Below are 25,410 nucleotides of genomic sequence, written 5' to 3'. Positions count from 1 at the left end.
GCACCGGGACCACTGTTGTCAGGTAGTACCTTGTTAGATACAGCACATTGTAGAAGGAAAAAAAACCACAGCTGTAATGCCATTGATTACAAGTCTGTAAGGTGGGAGTAAACGTTTAACTAAACCTTCGGATTTCTCCCAAACACCTAGTTACAACTAACTATAACCATCGATATAGATAAATATATTTTCAGCAAAACAATCTTATTTCTTTATTGCCCTCAAGGGGGTAAACATAGAGTGACCTGTCAACATAATGTAAACGGTTTAATAACCGGAAGTAAATCTTTCGAATTAAAGTTAAACAACGTATATATTTACACTTTGCTGACAAGAGTTTGGTTTGACGACAGAGAGACAGAATGAAGGTCAGGGTCCGGTTTGGGTCGACAACCAAAGTAATTCCCATCGACGATGAAGTCGCAAATTTTGTTCAGTTGTCAGAACTTCGAAGACTTATCCACGAAGCATTTGGTGATTCCTTGACCGGGTGTGTGTGACTCGTTATTTTGGTTTTTTTTTTTTACTTCTTTTCCTCAGTTGATATTGATTTCTCGACACTGCATTCAGACCCGGTTTCACATTTACTTTTATTATAATTCTCTTCGCATTTAGGTTGCTTTATAGGAATATTCTAGATTTAACTGTGCACCTGTCCGCTACTCGGGTTTAATTCTAGTTTGCCAACCGTAAATGATATATAGAAAGAAAGTTTTGTTACATGCTACCGTCTATATCACAATGTTATATGAATGAAGCCTTAGTTACTTTTGAACGGAAAGGCAAACGAATTTGTAACGTTTTCACTTTTATTTTTCTCGAGAATAAATTACGTGATGGCCATAATCTCTACCCTTTTTCCTCAGAGGGTCGCAGATTCGATTTAGCGACGCTTCATGTTTGCTCTATGCGAAAAAATTGTTTTTTCCTATTACAGCTGTCTTGTAAAAGGTAATTGTTGTACTGAAAACGAACATAAAATTGGGGACAAGAATATTAAAAATTAAATTTTTTTGAACAAAAAGTTCTTTCACGGAGGGAATCAACCTCTTAATAACAAAGAAAACATTTAAATTTAAATAAACAAATGACTATGTTCGGATAAACAACAAATGTATTTGTAAATGACAAAATGTTTTTATTTCTATGGTTTAGAAGAGGAAGAGCAACTCTTATCGGCACCACTTAAATACAGAGGTCCCGAAGCATCTACGTAACGATATGTTTTTACAGTGCCCATTCGTAAGGGGGTTAGTTTTTAGGGTTACGTAGAGGCGTCGGGACCTCTGTATTTAAGTAGTGCCAACTTATCACCATTTTTCGATACCTCGGAGACTGGTGGGAACGAAGTTATCTACTGGCTGAAATGCTTGCAGCAATGTAGACTCCCTGCACTAAGCGTACTCAAAGGAACCGTAAGGTAGTGTTAAACCAGTTGACGGATTAAATATCCACCCATAGCAAAGTAATAACTTATAAACATTATGGCACTTTGCACAACAAAACAGTATTTTCTACTTCCTCATTTGAATCAACGAAGGGAAGCTCTCTGAAGTCGTTCGACCTGCTAAAAGTAGCAGCCTTTTAGAGAGGGCTGAGTTGGGGATAAACAAGAGCAACCTTAAAATTCAACAAGAATCTCAACGAGTGGGATTTGGGGATTGAGTACAAATTTATTAGTCAAAGGATTTACAAGGGTCCCCAATAGACTAAACAAGACTGAAGTGATTTGAAGCAGCCTCAAAATTGTGTAAAATTAGAGCGAAATATTTTTGTAACCGAAATATATATTTTAGAGTAAAATGTGTTCTATAAATCATTTGTGGAAATCTTAAATTATAATAATTTGTGTGTATTTTCGGTGATAGACTTGATTTTATTGTGTTAGTGATATATGTACACCATCATTTAACGTCTGTTATAGATGCTGGCATGGGTTGGACGGCTTGACCAGTCTGGTATGCTGAAAGGCTGCACCAGACTCCAGTCTGATTTCACATGGTTTTCTATGGCTGGATGCCCTTCCTAATGTTAACCATTCTGAGAGTGTTTATAAGTACCGTTCTTACAAAGATACTCTAAAATTGCTTTCTAAATTTGTAGAGGGATCAATAATATTCCGCAATCTTTTAAAAAAGGAATATCCATAATGCTGAATCATTTGCAAACAACAACTGTTTACTTGATGGGGCTACAGTGCCCAGAGAATGGCTGTAATATGAAACATCATTCGATATCTTTTCTATGTGGTGCTGGTAGAAACTTATCTAAGTATAACATGATTAGAAATGTTTGCATAGAGGTAAAATACTTGAGATATGGATAGATTTCAAAAGTCACCCTCAAACCACTAAAATTCGCCTGATTCAGTTACATATGGCAAAAGCCATTTGCAGAATATAACGACCAAAATTATTTAGAAAGCTTAAATTTTTAGAAATTGAAGGTAAACTTCTGAAGTGGTCTGAAAACTATTTGGAAAATAGAAAACTGTTCTGAAGATTGTTTCTCATTAAATTTGGATTTCATTTGGAGTTCTGCAAGGCAGCCTTATTGGGCTGGTACTTTTCCGAATTTCTATAAATGACTTGCAAACTGTAACTCATTTTTCTTGTTGTTTTCATAAGTTCTGAATTAAAATCTTCCATCAAACCTTAGTCATAATTTATGTTCCTAATACTAGCTTAATGATAACCAAGTTATTTTACTAAATTCTTTGTTATATCTAAAGTAATTGAAAGAAATACAGAGCATCTCAAAATAAATACTGTAACAAAAGGGTTAAAATCATATGTGGAAGATGTAAAATAATAGAACTTTGCTAATCTGTCTCCATGTTGGTTTTTCTTATGGCTCAAGGGATGCAGTTGTCTATCACAAAATATTTTATCTTACTCTTAGTTTGGAAAATTTTGATACTGAGTGTTTAAATTCCAAAAGTTTCTAATATATCTGATCTCGGGAATCTTTTGGCGTTTCGAATGCGTTCTGCTGAAATTGCCTCCAAAGATTTTCAAAAGATGCATTTAACCTTTTATGACTTTGCAGTTATGATAGAATCTTTTTGTTGGTCATGTTTCAAACTTACATAATAGATATGTATGCCTTGCTTCCCTAGGCATAGATACATTGAAGTTCCGATGTCTAGTAACTGACTTGGTAAATACCCACAAAATTATTAACCATTGTGCCAACAACCACCTTGAGCTCCATGTGTCTAACACATGTGGGCATGCCTACAAAGTCAGAAAACTGCACAGCTCCCATGACTTTTGGAAACATTTTTCCACACTGAGAGTTGTTGAAGCATGGAACAAATTACCTGCATCCTTTAAAACCTCCATACTTCCTGAAATTCACCAACACTGCACCTGATATTCCCTCCCTCCATACGCATGCACACATGTATTGGGTTGGTGCATAATTATTGCGGCTTTTTTTCAAATTTTATTCAACAAAAACAATAACAACGTGTAAGAAAAGCATCTTTAAATGATTATTCCGGAGCATATTCACCATCTACTTCAGTTACTGCTTTCCATTTGCTTGGCAGATGGACAGACCGTTATTTAAAGCTGTTTTTGTTAAATATTGTTTTTGTTGAATAACATTTGTTGAAAGAAGCTGCAACAATTATGCACCGACCCAATATATCAGGACTCATACACTGTTCACTTTCCTGGCTTTTGTACATAATTTTATGCACTGTACATGCACCTTTAATGGATTGTTGTGCACCTGAGCACTATAAACAATAGTTTCGTTATTATATATGTAAGTTGCTCTTTCAGATCCTGATAATTGATGTGTAAATACAAGGTTAAATAATTCAGTTCTAAGTTGCCTTGTGAAACTTAGATATTTAATACATCTAATGCACAGTTATCTCTTTTAATATTTATGTATTTTCTTCTTTCTTTTATGTTATTTTCAGCTCCTTCTCACTGAGCTTAAATAAAACAGATATTTTCAAAGATGAGACACAAACTCTAAAAGATTATGAAATTGTCTCTGGAGATTTACTGCACATAATCTCTGACAGTTCCTTCGCAGAACCCAATCAAAAGAAAACCAAACCTCTGGATCCACAGGTAAGGGAGAGTTATCTTCACAGAAATATTTATTACTTCAGAATTCCATTTTAGCTGATAACCATAACATTATTGTCATCATCATTTAATATCCATTTTCCAGGCTGGCATGGGTTGGGCAGTTTGACAGAAACCAGCAAGTCAGAAGACTGCACTACTAAGCTCTGCTCTCTGCTTTGGTATGGTTTCTATGACTGGATGCCCTTCCTAACAGCACCATTTATCCTTTTTTTTTTAGTAATATATCTGGAGAGGAGAAACCATATTCTTTTTCTTTTTTAAGATATTGATGAATAAATGCACCAAACTTATATTCCTTGTAAATTTAGGGAAGCAACATGTTTATAAATTCTCAGTCTTTGACGTTATGGGCAAAATTATATGCATTTTAGGAAAGATATTTTTAAAATGTATATCAAATGTTAAAGGACTCTTGCATAAATTTAGTAAAATTCCTCTTTAGAATAGCTTCAGTTTTTGGGTTTTTTTTCTAACTTAACTATATGTAGATTTCAAAAATGCAAAATTATGTTTAACAAGAAGTATTTGATATTTGAAATTACTATTAATCTCTATGGTAAAGACAAGCTTCGGTCATGAATGACCATGGGATTGCACCTAGAAAGTTACCCTCCGAGGCACAAGTCTAGGCAAGGTTCATTATGGAAAACCAGCACTCACCTATGCATGTCAGCTTCCCCTCTTCACATCACTGATGTTATCCAAGGGAAAGGAAAAGGCTGATACAGCTTGGCACCAGTGATGTCACAACTCATTTCTACAACTGAGTGAACTGGAGTAACGTGAAATAAAGTGTCTTGCTCAAGAACACAAAACACAGTCTGGTCCAGGAATCAAACTCACTACCTCATGATTGTGAGCCTGATGCTCAAACCACTGAGCCATGTGGTTAAGAAGTCTGCTTTCTAACCTGGTTTTTGGTTTCAGCCCCACTGCACGGCACCTTGGGCAAATGTCTTCTACTATAGCCTTGGACAGAAACTGAAAGAAGCTTGTTGTGTTTGTGTGTGTTGTAGCATGGAAAGCGGATGTTAAACAATGATGATTATCCAACAAATGTGGTGTTGAGCATTTACTGTCGTTGTTCAATGCTAGTGTGGGAATGTATGTATGCCTCTTCTATTTTTTAATTATAAATCTTCCACTGAGGAGGGAGCTGGTTTCCAACAAAGATACAAGGCTCCATCTTTGTGTATATATGAAAGTGTGTGTGTGTGTATATATATATATCATCATCATCGTTTAACATCCGTTTTCCATGCTAGCACGGGTTGGACGGTTTGACCGGGGTCTGGGAAGCCAGGAGGCTGCACCAGGCTCCAGTCTGATCAGGCAGTGTTTCTACAGCTGGATGCCCTTCCTAACGACAACCACTCCGTGATTGTAGTGGGTGCTTTTTACGTGTCACTGGCACGGAAGCTAGTCAAGGCGGTGCTGGCATCGACCATGTACAGATGGTGCTTTTTACGTGCCATCGGCACAACTGCCAGGGTAGGCTGGAAACGGCCATGATTGGATGGTGCTTTTTATATATATAAATATATATATATGTTCTTTTATTTGCTTCAGTCATTTAACTGCAACCATGCTGGAGTTACTGCCTTGAAGGGTTTTGGTTGAACAAATTGACCTTGGGACTTATTTTTTAAGCCTAATGCTTATTCTATTGGTCTCTTTTGCCAAACAGTTAAGTTACAGGAACATAAGCACATCAAGACTAGTTGTCAAGCAGTGACTGGGGGGGGGGGGGGGGCAGACACAAATACACACATACAACAGGCTTCCTTCAGCTTCTGTCTACCAAATCCATTCACAAGGTTTTGGTTGGCCCAAGGCTATAATAGAAAACACTTGCTTAAGTTGTCACGCAGTGGGATTGAACCCAGAACCATGTGGTTGGGAAGCAGAATTCTTACCACACAGCCAAAATTATATGTTCCAAATTTTGGCAGAAAGCCAGCATTTGGCATGAAGGGACTAGTTGATTACATTATTTTATTGCCCCCACTCTCCGTCCCCAAAAGGATGAAAGGCAAAGTTGACCTTGGCAGAATTTGAATTCAGAATGTAAAAACAGACGAAATGCTACCAAGCATTTTACCTGGTGTGCTAAAGATTCAGCCATCACACTGTTCTGTGTGTGTGTGAGAGAGAGAGTGTGCCTTCTTGTCTTAACATTGCATAATTGTTGTAAATAATAAATGTCATTTATTTCTAGTATTCTACAATAACATGTCTGGCCTTGGGAATTATTGCCTTGCTTGGAAAAAGATACAAGTTGGTGACAGGAAGGGCATCTGGCTGTAGAAACTGTACCTCAAAAAATTCTATCCAGTTTATGTAAACATGGATAAGTGGATATTAAAATGATGATGATGATCTCTTATCAAGTGTATTACAATTTATTGATGTTTTGTTTGATTATGGAAATAAGAAATATATTTTTAAAAATTTTATTTGAAGATGAATGTAAGTAACACCATAAAGGACAGTACATCCTCAAAAGATCCTGAAAATACCAATATTTCAACAGTGGAGATTGAACCAGAAGCTGCTACATCTCAGTCAACATGTGGTTTTGATACTTCCTATTCACCGCAATACATTAGTGGAGACAAAATATCACTTCAGATGCTCCTGTCAGAAACCCCTCCTAAAAATCTACATCAGTCTCTAATTGTTGCTCTCCACTATTTAATGCTTGACTCTGGATTTTATTTATGTGATGTAAGTTTACAAGGAAATGCTTTCTTTTGCTTGTTTTTTATTCCTTAATTCTAATAAGCTATTATGGCACCACGTATACCATATATTTCTGTGCCGTTGACTGAGCGGCTAACCGGCTTCCGTGCCAGTGGCACTTAAAAGGCACCATTCAAGCGTGATTGTTACCAGCATCACCTTACTGGCACTTGAGCCCCATGCTAGTAGGGTGCTAATCCACCATCCGAGTGTGATCGTTGCCAGAGCGTCTAACTGGCCTCCGTGCCAGTGACACGTAAAAGGCACCATTCGAACATGATTGTTACCAGTGTCGCCTTACTGGCACCTATGCCGGTGGCATGTGTAAAAAGATTCGAGCGAGGTCGTTGCCAGTACTGCCTGACTGGCTCCGTGCCAGTGGCACGTAAAAGCACCCACTACACTCTCGGAGTGGTTGGCGTTAGGAAGGGCATCCAACTGTAGAAACTCTGCCAGATCAGATTGTAGTCTGGTGCAGCCATTTGGTTCGCCAGACCTCAGTCAAATCGTCCAACCCATGCTAGCATGGAAAGCGGACATCAACTGAAAATACAATAACATAGCCCCTATCAGAATAGCAATTGTTCATTATCTGTTTCAGCTAATCTATTTCTGTTTTTTGTTGTCCATCCATCCATCTATCACCACTGACTTCATAATTTGTGTTAGTTTGTAAATTATCCTTATTGCTTTATTTTCAAAGTATTAAAATTTTAAGTATGTTTGTCTGTTGTGTGTTGCAGTTTTTAGCAAAGTTAGTACATTGTGCCATTAAAATTTTCTGACTAATGTACTTAGGTAACATGCCCTTTGCCTAAAATAACTTCCCCTTAATTTCTGACCCTTGGAACCAAAGAATGTGGATTATTGTATTGACATGTTTGTTCCTTCTTGAGCTGTGCCTGGCTCATAAGGACCGGTTTCCTTGGCGTATAGGTTCCCCACCTGGATGGGATGCTGGTCCGTCGCAGGTGAGCTGCAAGATGCAGGAGGAAAGAGTGAGAGAAAGTTGTGGTGAAAGAGTCAGCAGAAGTTCGCCATTACCTTCTGCTGGAGCTGCATGGAACACACACATCGCCGGGTCTGAGATTCGAACTTGCAATCCCTCGACCGCAAGTCTGCTGCTCTAACCACTGGGCCATGTGCCTCCACTTTGTATTGACATAGAAAAGTAATTTTCAGTCATTTTGATTGAAATAATAAATTCATGTGAAATTGCAAAGATTCTTACTTTACAAATTGGCCCTCAGCTGCTTTGCTTATTTCCTGGGTGATACTGAGTTTACCATATAATTGCAAACTTGCCATCAAAATACAACAGTGATTTTTTATTATATTCTTTCATAAATTCCTCTTTTAGTGATACACTTTTGACTCCCCTTCCTTATCTTCTTCTTGTAATTAAACATTTGATCTCCAATTCTATTTTTCTTCCATTTTTGAAGGAGAAACATCAATGTTAAAATGAATACATAAAATGAAACTAATTCTGTTTAAAGTGCTGTTTAAAAATATATAATACTAGCAGTAACGCCCGGCGTTGCTCGGGTTTGTTTCGACCCTTTAGAATTGGAATTTTTGAAAAGTAAAAATTTTGCTTTATGTAGCTTGTTATTGATCATTAAATGAACATTTTTCTGGTTGAAATACACCGAAAAATGTTGACACAGCAGTCAAAAAATCGTAAAAAATAGGGATTTTCATACAAAAAAAGCACCTTTTTGATGTAAATAATTTTTGGTGTTAACATGGTCTGATTTGAATTTTTTCTTCTACGGAAGGAAGAGCAAGCCTTCTTCTATCATACTCTCAATTTTGGTCAACTTGTGCCGCAGGGTCTCGGAAGAGATAGTGTTAGTTGAAGGCTCCAAACCTGCCATACACAGACAGCTTCAGCTTTATATATATTGAGAGATTTGCTTCAATTTTGCTGTTAAAAATTTACCTCTAGGCACAAAGAGAACTCCTTTGACATTTTGTATAATTAAAATTATTTTCTCATTTTATTCTCTTTTTCAGGGTTCTGAAGTCCCAGATGTTAATACATATGCAGCATGTTGTGATGTCAAAAACCAGTTGAGCAAGTTTGCCGATATTCTGAAAGCTACTGAATTTTACAAATTGTATTACTTCCACCCTTTCTGTAAAGGAGCGATGTGTTTAATGATCTGTGTTCCAATGGGGTCTAAGCTTGTTATCAATGGTAATCTTTTATATTTTGTATAAGCTTACTTGTAGCATTATTACCTGTTTCATTTTCGTGTTTGGTTTACAAGATTCTTGATGTGAACTTGTGTGTTAAAACATTTTGTTGAATCTTGGGAAGACCATTACACCAATAATAAATGCATGCACAGGTTGTATTTCACTTCTTTATTTTCCATTTATCATTATCCATTACTTCCTCCAGCTCGGCAGAATGAGTTAAACTCCACACTTTAAGCTAATGAAATATTTGTCACTGATGTTGTTTAGCCCCAGGTCTACCTTGACCAAACAGTCTTTTGATCAGAAGCAATCCAGCAATGATTACCATGGCCTGCCCTTGTGTATTGTGTATCTGTTGAGACCTCCTTCGGTCATGACTGATCATGGGATTGTACCTAGAAAGTTACCCTCCGAGGCACAAATCCGGACAAGGTTGTTTATGGAAGACCAGCAGTCACCCATGCATACCAGCTTCCCCTCTCCACGCCACCAGTGTTATCCAAGGGAAAGGCAAAGGGGTCGATACAGCTTGGCACCAGTGATGTCGCAACTCATTTCTGCAGCTGAGTGAACTGGAGCAACATGAAATAAAGTGTCTTGCTCAAGAACATAACACGCATCCTGGTCCGGGATTCGAACTCACAACCTCGCAATCGTAAGCTCGATGCTCTAACCACTGAGCCATGTGCCTTCATTGTGTATCTAGGACTACATTATTAAATGTCTCCTCCTTTTCAAGGTAGCAGGTTGAAATTTAAGGGAAATTTGGTTGCTATTTCTAGCAGTCAAACAACCACTAAATGATCTCTCGTTGGTCTCATTGGTACCACACTGCTGCTGTTGTCTACTAAGTAAATCATGCCACCAACCAGTGGTGCCTTTTGTAGAACTCTGTGAAGTTAGCTATTGAGAGCTGATTTTAGAATATTGTCCACAAACATACAAATCTAGTAACAGTGTACAGATTTCTAACTCGTTACTTCTCCACTACACAACCAACTCAATAATCTCTATTCTCCAATATAACATAGATAAGAATAAATATTATATCATCATCATTTAACATCTGCTTTCCATGCTAGCATGGGTTAGAGGACCTGCAAACCAGGAGGTTGCACCAGGCTCCAGTCTGATCTGGCAAGGTTTCTACAGCTGGATGCCCTTCCTAGCACCAACCACTCCGTGAGTGTAATGGGTGCTTTTTAGTGTCACTGGTACAGGAGCTAGTCAGGCAACCCTGGCATCAATCACATCATCATCATCATCGTTTAACGTCCGTTCTCCATGCTAGCATGGGTTGGACGGTTCGACCAGGGATCTGGAAAGCCAGAAGGCTGCACCAAGCTCCAGTCTTATCTGGCAGTGTTTCTACAGCTGGATGCCCTTCCTAACGCCAAGTTATACACACATGTATATATATATATATACATACAATGGGCTTCTTTCAGTTTCTATCTGCTAAATTCACTCACAAGCTTTGGTTGGTCTGAACTAGAATAGAGGACACTTGCTCATGGTGCCATGTGGTTGGGAAGCAGGCTTCTTACTACACAGCCACACCTGCACCTGATAATGTTTGAAAATTAAGGTATTTGTATGAATTTCATCAAAGCCATTATTTTTCCAATTAGTTGACTGAAATGACATAAATATGTACTTCAAATAAGTACCACCATCTTAGTTCCATCACCCATTCACAGTTTAATGTGTATAATGTGAAACATGAATAATATTGATTTTTAAGGCGGCCAGCTGGCAGAAACGTTAGCACGCCGGGTGAAATGCTTAGCAGTATTTCGTCTGCCATTATGTTCTGAGTTCAAATTCTGCTGAGGTCGACTTTGCCTTTCATCCTTTCGGGTCGATTAAATAAGTACCAGTTACGCACTGGGGTCAATGTAATCGACTTAATCCGTTTGTCTGTCCTTGTTTGTCCCTCTGTGAGTAGCCCCTTGTGGGTAGTAAAGAAATAGGTATTTTGTCTGCCCCTACATTCTGAGTTCAAATTCCGCTGTTGTCGACGTTGCCTTTGATCCTTTTGGGGTCAATTAAATAAGTACCAGTTACGCACTAGTGTCGATGTAATCGACTTTCTCTCTTTGTCTGTCCTTGTTTGTCCCCTCTACGTTTAATCCCCTGTGGGCAATAAAGAAATAAATATTGATTTCTGATTTGGGCACAAGATCAATAATTGAGAAAAAGGGATTTACCATATTTGGTGGCATGAAAGATGCACAGATTTATTAGATGCACTGAAATTTGTCAGCAGTGCATATTGAAGAAAAATGCTTTTAGTGCCCTAAAGCATGTAATATAGGGCCCAGGGTGATCCTTCAGAAACATCTTTTTGAGAAAAAAAGTACATTTATACCATCAAATATGGTAGTTGATTATTTGAACTTCAGTACTTGAGTCGTACTTTAATTAATTGACTCCATAATAGTGAAAGATGAAATTTACCTGAGCAAGATTCTAACCCAGATTCTAAATAGATATAATTAAACACCATCTGCTTTTTTGTCTCATTCTACCTGTTTCACAAATCCAAAATACATTCGAGCAAGGTCATTGCCAGTGCCACTGGACTGGCTCCTGTGCTGCTGGCACATAAAAAAACACCATTTGAGTGTGGCCGTTGCCAGTAATGCCTGACTGGCCCTCGTGCCGGTGGCATGTAAAAGCACCCACTACACTCTCGGAGTGGTTGGCGTTAGGAAGGGCATCCAGCTGTAGAAATTCTGCCAGATCAGATCGGAGCCTGGTGTAGCCCTCTGGTTCGCCAGTCCTCAGTCAAATTGTCCAACCCATGCTAGCATGGAAAGTGGACGTTAAACGATGAACCAATTGAAACTTCCTGAAGTTGGTTCACCTACTTAAGTAATTACAATCATATCAGATTCACTTTAAGTTTGCATAAAACTATCATTTTTCTCTTTAGTCAGGGAAGTTTTGCATAACTTTTTAAGACCAGAACAAATTAATACTGATTTAATATGATTTTCTTCTGCTGTTAGGTAAAGTTGTGACACCTAAAGTGGAAAACAGCAGTTTACCAAAAGCTATTTTGTGCCCTAAGGAATATGTCAATGAAGAGAACAACTCAGGTTTGTGTTTTTTAATGCTTTTGATGCCAACCCATCTGAGACTACCCTCGTTCAGATACAAACTTCCTGTTTTAAAGTGATCTAAATTAAAACTTTTCATTAAAATTTAATGTTAATTTATATTTTAAATACTTGGTTAATAACGACAATTATTTTACTAAATTACTCATTTTCAAAAGGTGGTTTTATAATGAAATCGGTATTCAAAATTATACACCCTGGTATTTCTAATCCCTGTGTTTTTAAAGTGTCTTAATATATGCAGAGGTTGGCATAAAACAAAGCTGTTTGTTAGGTTTCTGTTGGTTAAAACCTATTTGTAACCAAGGCAAAAAAAATCATCATCATCATACGTCTGTTCTCCGTGTTGGACAGTTTGACAGGATCTGGCAAGCACAGAGCTGAATCAAGCTCCTATGTCAGCTTTGATTGCTTTCTATGGCTGAATGCCCTTCCTAATGCCAAACACTTGACTGAATGTATTGAATGCTTTTTCTGAACCACTAGCACTAGTGTGGCTGCTAGGAAGAGAACAAGAAAAGGAAAAAAAGCCCCTTTGCCTAAGTATTTGTGTGTCATCATCATCATACAGTGTTTTAAATTTGGCTTTTGTCCCTGTTAACAGGGGTGGCCAGATCTACCTCAGTGCCATAGCAACCACTCTCACACCCTCTCGCCATCTTGCCCAGTTTTGGGCGTCCTCCTTTTTCAAGCCAAACCTCCCAATCTCTTCCTCCACCTGTCTCCTCCACATTTTCCTCAGTCTATTTTCCTTTCGCTTTCCATTTACCTCAAATACAATTACCCTCCTCAGAACATGCTCTTCATCCCACCTCATTCCATTCACCCACCAACCGTTCCACCGGTTCCTCTAACCCCAGTATCCCCATCAAATCGTCAATCCTCCTCTTATCAAACAGCTTCACTCCACACATTTCTCTCGCCATTGCTCTCTCAGTCCTCAAAATTGCCATCAGTGTGTGTGTGTGGGGGGGGTTAGTATTTGGGGGGAGTAGCTTTAGGCTAGGTGTTGAATGGCTAAAGTATGATAGAGGAACAAGTGTAGATATCTTGCTATAAAGGAGATAGATGGCTGCCCCACATTATATAAAGTGGAGTGGGAGCAGTTGGGAAGAAAATAAGATGTTTAAAAGATAAAACAAAAGTCTTCTCTCTTCCTCTCAAAACTTTTGGTTTAAGTACTATCAGTTTTTAAAATGGTGTTATTTTGACTTTCAGTTTTATCATGTTTATGATGTAAATTTCTAATGATATCTTAACCATCCAAATTAAGCAATTTTAACCATGAAATATAAAAGTTTTAGCATGAAGTATTCTCAAAAAAATCATTTGTTTTTGTCTTTCAGAGTCTTTTACAACTTCCTACCAAAAGCTGTCTAAGCTGACTCGCATTTTTAAAGATACTTTTGTCTTATGTATGTTGGGAGAACTAAAACATGGTTAGTACTTTGACGCTTTTTATAAATTTGTTTGAAAAATACGATTTAAAGACAGTTTCTTTAAAATTGTGTTTGATCAGCTGTGCTCAGACACACAATATAGTGGTTGATTATCAAATACAACCTTTAGATTGAAACCCAAGACACAGGAACACAGCAGAAACAGAATCAATGTGGTAGTTTGTTAATGCTTAAGGGCGGCAAGCTGGCAGAAACGTTAATACGCTGGGCGAAATGCTTAGCGTTATTTCGTCTGCCATTACGTTCTGAGTTCAAATTCCACCGAGGTCGACTTTGCCTTTCATCCTTTTGGGGGGTCGATTAAATAAGTACCAGTTACGCACTGGGGTTGATATAATCGACTTAATCCCTTTGTCTGACCTTGTTTGTCCCCTCTATGCTTAGCCCCTTGTGGGTAATAAAGAAATAGGTATTTCATGAAGGAGAGCTGGCAGAAACGTTAGCATGTTGGGTGAAATGCTTACCGGTATTTCGTCTGCCGCTACATTCTGAGTTCAAATTCCGCTGAAGTCGATTTTGCCTTTCATTCTTTCAGGGTCGATTAAATAAGTACCAGTTACGCACTGGGGTCGATATGATTGACTTAATCCGTTTGTCTGTCCCCTTTGTGTGTAGCCCCTTGTGGGCAGTAAAGAAATAGGTATGCCGACTGTCGTTACGTTCTGAGTTCAAATTCCGCCGAGGTCGACTTTGCCTTTCATCCTTTCGGGGTCGATAAATTAAGTACCAGTTACTCACTGGGGTCGATGTAATTGACTTAATCCCCTTGTCTGTCCTTGTTTGTCCCATCTACGTTTAGCCCCTTGTGGGCAATAAAGAAATGCCTTCATTATCATCAGCAGCAACATTTTATGCACATTTTCCGATGCTTGCAAGTTGATCAGATCTTCTAGCACAGCATCCCACCAATTGTTTGCAGTCTATTGTTAGCTTCCTGAGATCAGTCTTCACCACTTCTACCCATGCCTTCCCCTACTGTAGTTTCCCTTTATTTGGACCTTTTGGCACTTTTTACCCAGCTATCATCTTTCATATACATTCAATAATATATCTGTATCAATACAGTTTCCTCTCTGCTACACTACTTAGCAGTGATTATTCCGGTTCTTTACATTCTAAGTTCAAATATCGCGGAGTTCAGCTTTACATTCTATTGTTTTGGGATTTATAAAATACGATAGTATCAAGTACTAGTGTTAATATGTGTTTCTAGCTCCACACCCCCAAATTTCACATCTTGTTTAACTCAACATTGGGAGTGGTGTTGCTTTCGTCATAAGAATTTAAAAACTTCTAGAACATGTGAAATGATACTCTTTTGCATACTTCGTGATGCGATGCACTTAAAATTGAAATTATTCATGCTTACTTGACATTTACGCATGAAGTATTGTTTAACGTCCGCTTTCCATGCTGGCATGGGTTGGATGGTTTGACTGAGGGCTGGCAAACTAGAAGACTGCACCAGGCTCCAATCTGATCTGGCAAAGTTTCTACAGCTGGATGCCCTTCCTAACGCCAACAACTCCAAGAGTGTAGTGGGTGCTTTTTATGTGCCACCAGCATGAGGTCCAGTCAGGCGGTACTGGCATCGACCACGCTTGAATGGTGCTTTTTACATGCCACTAGTACTGGAGCTAGTCAGGCAGTACTGGCAACGACCACACTTCAGTGGTACTTCTTATGTGCCACCAGCACATGAATCCAATAGTCGGTACAAGAATTTGGCAACCTTATTCACTGTCCATGGAAGAGGAAATTCTTCTAAATCTGGCCCCTAATAGAGCATGCTCACCTCATTTCTTTCCATGCAATGTTGAACTTTGTCCTTCATTCTGAAGGAGAATTTCTTTGTTGCCAATTCATGTAGTAGATCCCTGATCTTTTCTCACCCTGGCTGTTTTACTTTTACAAAACATATCCACAGATAATTAGACGGATGCTAAATCACCTGTAAAGGATTTTGTTAACAAAAATAAGGTGCAACAGTTAAAAATGGATTGAAATCAAATTCTGAATGTTTGTCTTGCAGAAATTGCTCCCCTTCGACTAATCCCTTCTGATTACGTTATATTCCCTGGCAAAGCTATTTCCGAGAAAACATTTGGAAATTAAAACAAGTTTTTTTTCTCAGTATATAGCTAGAATACACTGCTGCTTACTAGGCCAACATCTCACCTTTCATATCTTTATCTTGTCTTTGCCACCTGAATAAAGGCTAACAAATCCTCTGGAGCTCTTACATTCATTAGCATAATAGTGTCAACCTATGGCTTTTGAACTTATTTCTGTAAATATGTACCTTGAGTCATGGAATCATTCTATCTTGCACTTCCAATGTCAAGAACATCACTGTATCCAGAAATCTTGTCTTTTTTTTTTTACACTTGACCTGTTTAATACTAACCTGCTTGAGATTATCCCTAAGATACAAATTCCTTTTTAAAAGTGATCTAAAATAAAACTTTCTGTTTGAATGTTAATTTAGATTTCCAACACCAGCTTTTAATGACAAAGTTAATTTAATGAATTCTTCAGTACTTTCAAAATTAATTGAAACAAATGTAGATAGAAGTTTGCTTCCCAGCCACATGGCTCCGGGTTCAGTCCCACTGTGTGGCACCTTCAGCAAGTGTCTTCTACTATAGCCTCAGGCCGACCAAAGCCTTGTGAGTAGATTTGGTAGACGTAAACTAAAAAAAGCCTAAATACCTACATACATACATACATGCATACATATATATATGTATGTATTTGTGTGTCTGTGTTTGTCCCCCCAACATCGCTTGACCACCGATGCTGGTGTGTTTACATCCCTGTAACTTAGCAGTCCAGCAAAATCAAGCAATAGAATAAGGTACTAGACTTACAAAGAATAAGTCCTGGGGTCGATTTCTTCGATTAAAAGTGGTGCTCCAGCATGGCCTCAGTCAAATGACTGAAACAAGTAAAAGAATAAAAGAATATATTATTACAGAAAGGTTAAAATCTAGAGATGCTAGGGCTTAGCTATCTTCCTAGGCTTTATCATGGTTCAGAGACAAAATTTAAATATTTTTATTAACATTAAGATGCAGACATAAACATGTCATTGACCAATCCACTTTGTAACCATGTGGTTCTTCATTTTTTTATTGTTTATTTTTGTGATAAGTAGCTTGCTTACCAACCACATGGTTCCAGGTTCAGTCCTACTGCGTGACACCTTGGGCAAGTGTTTTCTACTATAGCCTCAGGCCAACCAAAGCCTTATGAGTGAATTTGGTAGATGAAAACTGAAAGAAGTCCGTCGTATATATATGTGTGTGTGTGTGTATGTTTGTGTGTCTGTGTTTGTCCCCCCAACATCGCTTGACCACCGATGCTGGTGTGTTTACATCCCTGTAACTTAGCAGTCCAGCAAAATCAAGCAATAGAATAAGGTACTAGACTTACAAAGAATAAGTCCTGGGGTCGATTTCTTCGATTAAAAGTGGTGCTCCAGCATGGCCTCAGTCAAATGACTGAAACAAATAAAAGAATATATTATTACAGAAAGGTTAAAATTTAGAGATGCTAGGGCTTAGCTATCTTCCTAGGCTTTATCATGGTTCAGAGACAAAATTTAAATATTTTTATTAACATTAAGATGCAGACATAAACATGTCATTGAGCAATCCACTTTGTAACCATGTGGTTCTTCATTTTTTTATTGTTTTATTTTTGTGATAAGTAGCTTGCTTACCAACCACATGGTTCCAGGTTCAGTCCTACTGCGTGACACCTTGGGCAAGTGTTTTCTACTATAGCCTCAGGCCAACCAAAGCCTTATGAGTGAATTTGGTAGATGAAAACTGAAAGAAGTCCGTCGTATATATATATGTGTGTGTGTGTCTGTGTTTGTCCCCACAACATCGCTTAACAACCGATGTTGGTATATTTACATCCCCGTAACTTAGCAGTTCAGCAAAAGAAATATCGATAGAATAAGTACTAGGCTTACAAAGAATGTCTTAGGATCGACTAAAGGCAGTGCTCCAGCATGGCTGCAGTCAAATGACTGAAATAAGTAAAAGAATAAAAGAATATGGTGCAGCCATGAGGAAATATTACCTTGTTCAGATACAGTTGAGGGTTGGTGATAGGAAGGTCATCCTGGTCATAGAAAATCCATCTTAAATTCTGTCCGATCCAAGCAAGCAAGGAAAAGTGGACGTTAAAAAAAAATAAAAGTGAAAACAACAATAATAAAATCTGTCTCTCTTAATTTTTTGCAGCCCTCGGGTTTCCAGACTACACAGGATTACTTGCTTTACATTCTGAAATCATGGTAAGTACATTTTTGCTAATTTTTTTCAACATTAATGTCCTGTTATCATTTCATAAAATTCCAGCAACAAAGAATATTAATCCTTATTGTCGATGTAATGCCAGTGCCCCACCTTAGCTACAGTTTGCTAGTAAAAGAGTATTTATATATGTATGGAGACCACTCTGTTGCAAGCATTTGAGCCAGGACTCCAATTTGAAACTATCTTCCTTCCTCTCTTCCACCAACCTCAAAGGCCTTGTAAAATGCTATGGGCACTACCCATCCCTCTTGATTAAAGGGATATGAAAAAGCTAGACATATTATTTGGTCAGCAAGTAGTGATTGCAAGATTATGATTCTGTTGTTTTAAAGAGGAATCTTGTTTCTGTTGGATGTTTTACTTCCTAGTCACTTCATTAAGTTTCTGTTTATACAATCCAAAATATATTAAAATAGCTGTTCTCATTACTGTTGATTGAGTTCTGATTACATTGCAGCTTCGAGAAGCTTTACAAATAATAAAACTAGAAGCTTTTATAATAAGGTTTGAGGCTTTCTCACTGAATAATAATAATAATAATGATAATAATAATAATTGTGTACAGTGCTCAGGTGCACTACAACTCATCTAAAGTGTATATATAATCAGGTGCAGTTTCGGCGGATTTCGGAAAGCATGAGGGCCTTAAAGGATGCAGTGTCATGGCAGTCAACAACTGACGCAGGCAGTTTATTCCATGCTTCAGCAACTCTGAGCGTGAAAAAATGTTTCCGAAAGTCATGGGAGCTGTGTTGTTTTCTGACTTTGTAGGCGTGTCCACGTGTGTAAGACACATGGAGATCAAAAAGGTGTTCAGTGTTGTTGGTGAGGTGGTTGATAACTTTGTGGGTGTTTACCAAGTCCGTCGCCAGACGCCGGAGCTTCAGTGAATCCATGCCCAGGGAAACAAGGCGCTCAGAATATGGTAGGTGTCTGATGGAGGGTATGCGTTTGGTTGCACGTCTCTGGACAGATTCCAGGAGGTCAATGTTCTGAGCAAGATAGGGGTTCCAAACTGATGATGCGAATTCCAAGTGTGGTCGTACCATAGCTGTATACAGTTATAAATAGATGGCTGGAGAGTTTACAATACTGAATGTTTACAATACTTAAGGCTTTTTCTCCATGCATATAAACAACAACTTTCATCATCATCATATATCCATTTTCTGTGCTAGCACAGGTTGGACGGTTCGACCGGGGTCTGGGAAGCCAGGAGGCTGCACCAGGCTCCAGTTTGATCTGGCAGTGTTTCTACAGCTGGATGCCCTTCCTAATGCCAACCACTCCATGAGTGTAGTGGGTGCTTTTTACGTGCCACCGGCAGAGGTACCAGGGGAGGCTGGCAGTGGCCACAATCGGTCGGTGCTTTTTACGTGCCACCGGCACAGAAGCCAGTCAAGGCGTCGCTGGCATCAGTCACATTCGGATGGTGCTTTTTACGTGTCACTGGCAGAAAACTAGGGGCTTGTTCATACATTTATTTTTCACACTCCAAGTGGAAGAAAAGGATGAAAAGTTATGAAAGATCAGAAGAGATGTGTAAGCATTCTTAAAACAAAAATTCTCAACTTTTAGCCTTATATCTTAAGTAGAATTGATATATCTCTTATAGGAAATGTGCCAACCACCCAATCACCTGCCAATCAGGTAAACACAAAACCTGATAGATTTTATTCTCAACAGGAAATAAGATTTTGAAATCCAAATCTGTTGCAACAATAAGAGAGGAATCCCTGTTGAGTTATGTCTTTTCTTTTCTTTTGTGAAACAGCTAAACATCATGAGTCACCTTGATGTGAAAAGCCTCTCAAAATTTAGTCAAGTCTGTCGACATTTATGGATTTTAAGTCAAGATAACCTTTTATGGAGAACATTGTGCCAAAGAGACTTCAAAGGTAAGTTGAATGAAAGTTAAAAAGACCATCGTCATCACTGGTTCTCAACTAGGGTCCATTTAAGATTTCATTAAAATATATTTTGCTTACGAACCTCATGGTTCTGGGTTCAGTCCCACTGCATGGCATCTTGGGCAGGTGTCTTCTATAGCCTCGGGCTGACCAAAGCCTTGTAAGTGGATTTGGTAGACGGAAACTGAAAGAAGCCTGTTGTATGTATGTGTATATATATATATATATATATGTACTTGTGTGTATATGTTTGTCCCCCAACATTGCTTGACAACCGATGCTGGTGTGTTTACGTTCCCGTAACTTAGCAGTTCGGCAAAAAGAAACTGATAGAATAAGTACTAGGCTTGCAAAGAATAAGTCCTGGGATCGATTTGCTCGACCAAAGGCAGTGCTCCAGCATGGCCACAGTCACATGACTGAAGCAAGTAAAAGCATAAAGACTAATTAATCGATTATAGTTTTACGATACACAAAATACATGAACAATGTTTTTAACACAATTCCTAATTGATTTTAATATCCACTTTTCCATGCTTATGTGGATTGGATGGAGCTAATTGAAAAAGATTCTCGATAGCCAGATGCCTTTCCTGTCACTAACACTTACATGTTTCAAGCAAGGTAGTATTTTACCATGTCCAGACCAGACATGTTATTGCAACATATTGGAAATGAATGACATTGTTTCTATGACAGAACATTCATTTACATCTATCATATGAGATGTCGATATAAGGAGACACACACATATATATCTAATAGGATTCTTTCAGTTTCCATCTGCTGAATCTACTTACAAACTTTAGTTGGCCTGGAGCTATATGACATTTGCCTGAGGTGACATGTTGGGGAACTGAACCCGAAACTGCATGTTTGTCAAGTGATGGTGGGGGACAAAAACAAACATACATAAGTACGTACACACACACACATATATATATACATACATACATACACACGCGATGAGCTTCTTTCAGTTTCTGTCTACCAAATTCACTCACAAGGCTTTGGTTCACCCATGGCTATAGTAGGAAACACCCAAGGTGCTACACAGTGGGACTCAACCTGGAATCATGTGGTTGGGAAACCAGCTTCTTACCACACAGCTACTCCTTGTTGATCGTGTTTCAATTATATAGAATTACCCACATTTTAACATAAAAGTTTGGACAGAATTGCAATTCCACCAGCTTAATCTCTTTCTGATCACACTCTGCCCTCTGTGAAAAACAATATATTAGATAATATAGTCCTAGATAGACTGTGGCTGAAAATATTACTGGAAGGTCAGGGCTGCTCAGTCTGGGTTGAGCTTTGAGTAAACAAGCATACAATATTCACTTTATACTGCAACACAACAGGTGTCCCATCCAGAATATATCTACTCCCTGGACAGGAGTAAATATATTCATCATGGAAACCAAGAAACCAACCGTGTGAGTCTATATGATTCAGAAAGGATCTCCTCTATTATCATTCACTGTATGGTTATCTCATCATAATCATCATCATCGTTTAAAATCCACTTTCCATGCTAGCATGGGTTGGACAATTTGTTTGAGGACTGGTGAACCAGATGGCTGCACCAGGCTCCAATCTGATCTGGCAGAGTTTCTACAGCTGGATGCCCTTCCTAACGCCAACCACTCCGAGAGTGTAGTGGATGCTTTTACGTGCCACCGGCACGAGGGCCAGTCGGGCGGTACTGGCAACGGCCACACTCAAATGGTGTTTTTTACATGCTACCTGCACAGGAGCCAGTCCAGCGGCACTGGCAACGACCTCGCTCGAATGTTTTTTCACATGCCACCAGCACAAGTGCCAGTAAGGCGTCGCTGGTAACAATCACGCTCAAATGGTGCCCGTGTGTCAATAAGTGCAAATTACTTTGCTCTTTGCCAAATTCTCACAAGAAATATCCCCAATTCAGTTTTATGGGGACAGGGTTCTTGGCATTTTTTGTTTACTACAATGTCCTTTTTTGAAATTACTATTATTGTCTTTATCTAAATGGACTTCAAATCTTTTTCAGGATGTGACACAACAGATGTTGCTAATGACTGGAGAAAAGTAAGTCTCTAATAATAATAATTCTTTCTACTAAAGGCACAAGGCCTGAAATTCAAGGGAGGGAGATTATCGATTAGATTGACCCCAGTGCATAACTGGTACTTCATTTATTGACCCTGAAAGAATGACAGGCAAAGTTGACCTCAGAACATAGCGACAGATGAAATACTGCTAAGCATTTTGCCTGGCATGCTAACGATTCTGCCAGCTCGCTGCCTTAATAATAATAATAATCCTTTCTATTAAAGGCACAAGGCCTGAAAACTAGTCAGTTGTGTACTGACTCCAGTACACAACTGGTACTTAATTTATCAACTCTGAAAAAATGAAAAGCAAAGTCTACGTCAGTGGAATTTGAACTCAGAATGTAAAGCCATAAGAAATGCTGCCAAGCATTTTGTTTGATATACTCACAATTCTGCCATCTTGTCACTTTATTTCATCCTCATCATCATCATTTAACATTCGTTTTCCATGCTGATATGGGTTGGACGGTTTGACTGGAGACTGGCAGTCCAGGAGGCCACACCAGGCTGCAATCTGATCTGGCAATGTTTCTACAGCTGGATGCCCTTCCTAATGCCAACCACTCCAAGAGTGTAGTGGGTGCTTTTTATGTGCCACCGGCACGGGAGCCAGTCAGGCGGCACTGGCATTGGCCTTGTTAGGATGGTGCTTTTTACATGCTACCAGCACAGGAGCCAGTTCAGGCTAGCATCAACCACATTCAGATGGTGCTTTTTATGTGCCACCGCACAGGGAGCCAGTCAGGCAGCACTGGCAATGACCCACGCATTTCATAATAATAATCCTAATTTCCCACTGTAGGGCACCTTTGGCAATGATTCTGCCAGCTCAGTCTTACCCCAGCTTTATAATTGACAACAATTTTACTAAATTCTGAAGTTAATTTTTGCATTCCATCCTTTTGGGGGTCAATAAAATAAATACAAGTTGAGCAGTAGGGTCAATGTAACAAACTAGTCCCCACCCCTGTAATTGCTGGCCTTGTGCCCAAATTCAAAACCAATGTTGATATTTCTTCTAATCAATATAATAGCTTGCCAGCATCACCAGGTAAGTAGATAAACTACAGGATCTACCAATTAGTTTAAATAATTACATTTTGTTGTCATTCCATAATTAACTCAAATTATATTCCACTCACAAATTAAAAAATAAACTGGAGGAAGTTGTTTAAGTTTCCAATATTCTATGCAAGTTGATTTTTTCTTTTTCTTTTTTTTTTTTTTTTTTGTTATGCTTAACAATGAAAATATTTTCTCCACAGAAATATAAGGGACTGTATCAGTCTCAGAAACGAACTGAAGTGTTGCGAGGTCCACTAAATCCTTTGTGCTTCCAGATGCCTCATCCTTTTTGCTTCCCCCCTCCCGCACCACAGCCATCACCTTTCTCAACTATTGGCGGAGACTATGACCTACAACCAGCGTACTTTAGCAGTAAGTATGTTTCTGGATAATTTTATCTGTGTACCAAAGATGCAGGAAATTATTTAGGGAGGGGAATAAACTGAAATATGGCTCACTTAACTGTCGATCTTCATCATTGTTTAACATCTGTTTTCCATGCTGGCATGGGTTGGACGGTTTGACTGAGGTCTGGAGAGCTGGTGGCTGTACCAGGCTCCAATCTGATCTGGCAATGTTTCTACAGCTGGATGACCATCCTAATGCTAACCACTCTGAGAGTGTAGTGGGTGCTTGTTATGTGCCACCAGCACAGGAGCCAGTCAAGCAAGCCTGGCATCAACTATGGTGCTTTTTGCATGCTACTGGCATGGGAGCCTGTCAGGGGGAACTGGACACAGCTACGATATTGGTTTTACTTCTCAAGCATATCATATCACCCAATGCATCAGGAGTATTCTCAACAGGGCCAGACATGCGTGGCTGCGATCTCACTTTAGTTACCGGGCCTTCTCAATCTGTCTGCTGAAGAAAGGACTGAGTGCACCAGAGATGCTTGAAAATGCAGACATAGCTGTGTGATTTTAAGAAGTTTACTTTGCACTTAGGTGTTGAGAGTTCAGTCCCACTGTGCAACACTTTAGGCAATGTTTCCTACTATCCAAAACCTTGTAAATGGCATTTGGTAGATGGAAACTGTGTGAAAGCCCATCACAGAGATTGTTTCTGTTTGTGGGTGGTAGACTTAATCCATCATTCAGTTTACCACCACCTCCTGGTCCTTTCGGGGTCGATAAATTAAGTACCAGTTACTCACTGGGGTCAATATAATCGACTTAATCCGTTTGTTTGTCCTCTCTGTGTTTAGCCCCTTGTGGGTAGTAAAGAAATAGGTATTTTATCTGTCTTTACGTTCTTTCGGGGTCGATAAATTAAGTACCAGTTACTCACTGGAGTCGATGTAATCGACTTAATCCATTTGTCTGTCCTTGTTTGTCCCCTCTATGTTTAGCCCCATATGGGTAAGAAAGAAATAAGAAACCACAGGCTTTTACCAAATTTACCCCCCTCTGGGGAAACAAAATAATTGCTTAATTTTTTTAGCAAAATGAGAGTACGTTGGATATAATCAGCTTTTAAAATTCAGTTTTAACTATCTTTTGCAGCCAGGTCAAGACTCTTCCGAGATCCATTCATGTAGGCAATATCAGAAAAGTCTACTTCAATTACTACTCACTGAGATCAAAGAAGATGAAGAAACTTTCTTTTTTACCATCAGTTTTCAAACACAGATAATCCTTGCAATAAAATATTAATTTTATTATTGATTTATGTAATTCGTGATATTTTTTGTTTTGTACACAGTTTACCAGGTTTGGTATTGTTTGTAATCTCAGAATGTAAATAACCTCAGTTGCTTTTCATGTAAAATATATTGATGACTACTGTAAATATATAAATGCAACATTGTGTAATAAAGTTTATTTATCTTAGTTTTTATCTTATTTTATTTTAATACAGGTTTCCAATAGGTCAATCATTGATTCATTACATTTCGGATAGTGAGAATTATAAAGGGAGTGCCTGTAACTAAGTGCAGAACAAATATTGTAAAGGGTTTTGTTCAAAGAGCACTGACTTTGTTTTCTTCACCAAAATTTACATGGAGACACACACAAGTCTTCTTTCAGTTTCCATCAAATGAATCCACTCATAAGGCTTTGGTCAGCCTGGGGCTGTAGAAGACACTTGCCCAAGGTGCCATACACCTGAAACTCTTTATCAACCAATTGGCTGCTCTTCCTACTGTTTTTTAAATGAACAGTGAAAGAATAGTGTCTATTGTAAGCCAAAGCTATGGACCTTGTTTCCCAATACAATAACTGCATGGAGGCACATGGCCTAGTGGTTAGAGCAGGGGTCGCGGGTTCAAATCTCAGACCGGGTGATGTGTGTGTTTATGAGCGAAACACCTAAGCTCCATGTGGCTCCAGCAGAAGGTAATGGCGAACTTCTGCT

At 38.8% G+C, this 25,410-nt stretch overlaps 1 protein-coding gene across 2 annotated transcripts; it reads left to right on the top strand.

Moving 5' to 3' along the window:
- Nucleotides 1–300: 300 nt before the first annotated feature.
- LOC115210668 (F-box only protein 7) lies at nucleotides 301–24,719 on the top strand. 2 transcript variants are annotated; one of them, XM_029779330.2, is made up of 11 exons: nucleotides 303–490; nucleotides 3,935–4,091; nucleotides 6,576–6,839; nucleotides 8,874–9,057; nucleotides 12,077–12,166; nucleotides 13,534–13,626; nucleotides 17,904–17,956; nucleotides 19,753–19,876; nucleotides 21,924–21,961; nucleotides 23,253–23,424; nucleotides 24,558–24,719. In XM_029779330.2, exons 1-11 carry the CDS (start codon nucleotides 363–365, stop codon nucleotides 24,590–24,592), a joined length of 1,338 nt encoding a protein of 445 aa, XP_029635190.1. In that variant the 5' UTR covers nucleotides 303–362; the 3' UTR covers nucleotides 24,593–24,719. The 2 variants fall into 2 exon arrangements, with proteins under 2 accessions (XP_036357808.1, XP_029635190.1); XM_036501915.1 differs by lacking the exon at nucleotides 24,558–24,719 and having other exon boundaries at nucleotides 301–490; nucleotides 21,924–21,965; nucleotides 23,253–23,373.
- The last annotated feature ends 691 nt before the right edge of the window (nucleotides 24,720–25,410 follow it).

The sequence above is a fragment of the Octopus sinensis genome, linkage group LG4 (genome assembly GCF_006345805.1).
Source record: "Octopus sinensis linkage group LG4, ASM634580v1, whole genome shotgun sequence".
Taxonomy (NCBI): Eukaryota; Metazoa; Mollusca; class Cephalopoda; order Octopoda; family Octopodidae; genus Octopus; species Octopus sinensis.
Note: the sequence above shows the minus strand (reverse complement) of the source record. Positions and strands in the feature narration are given on the sequence as shown.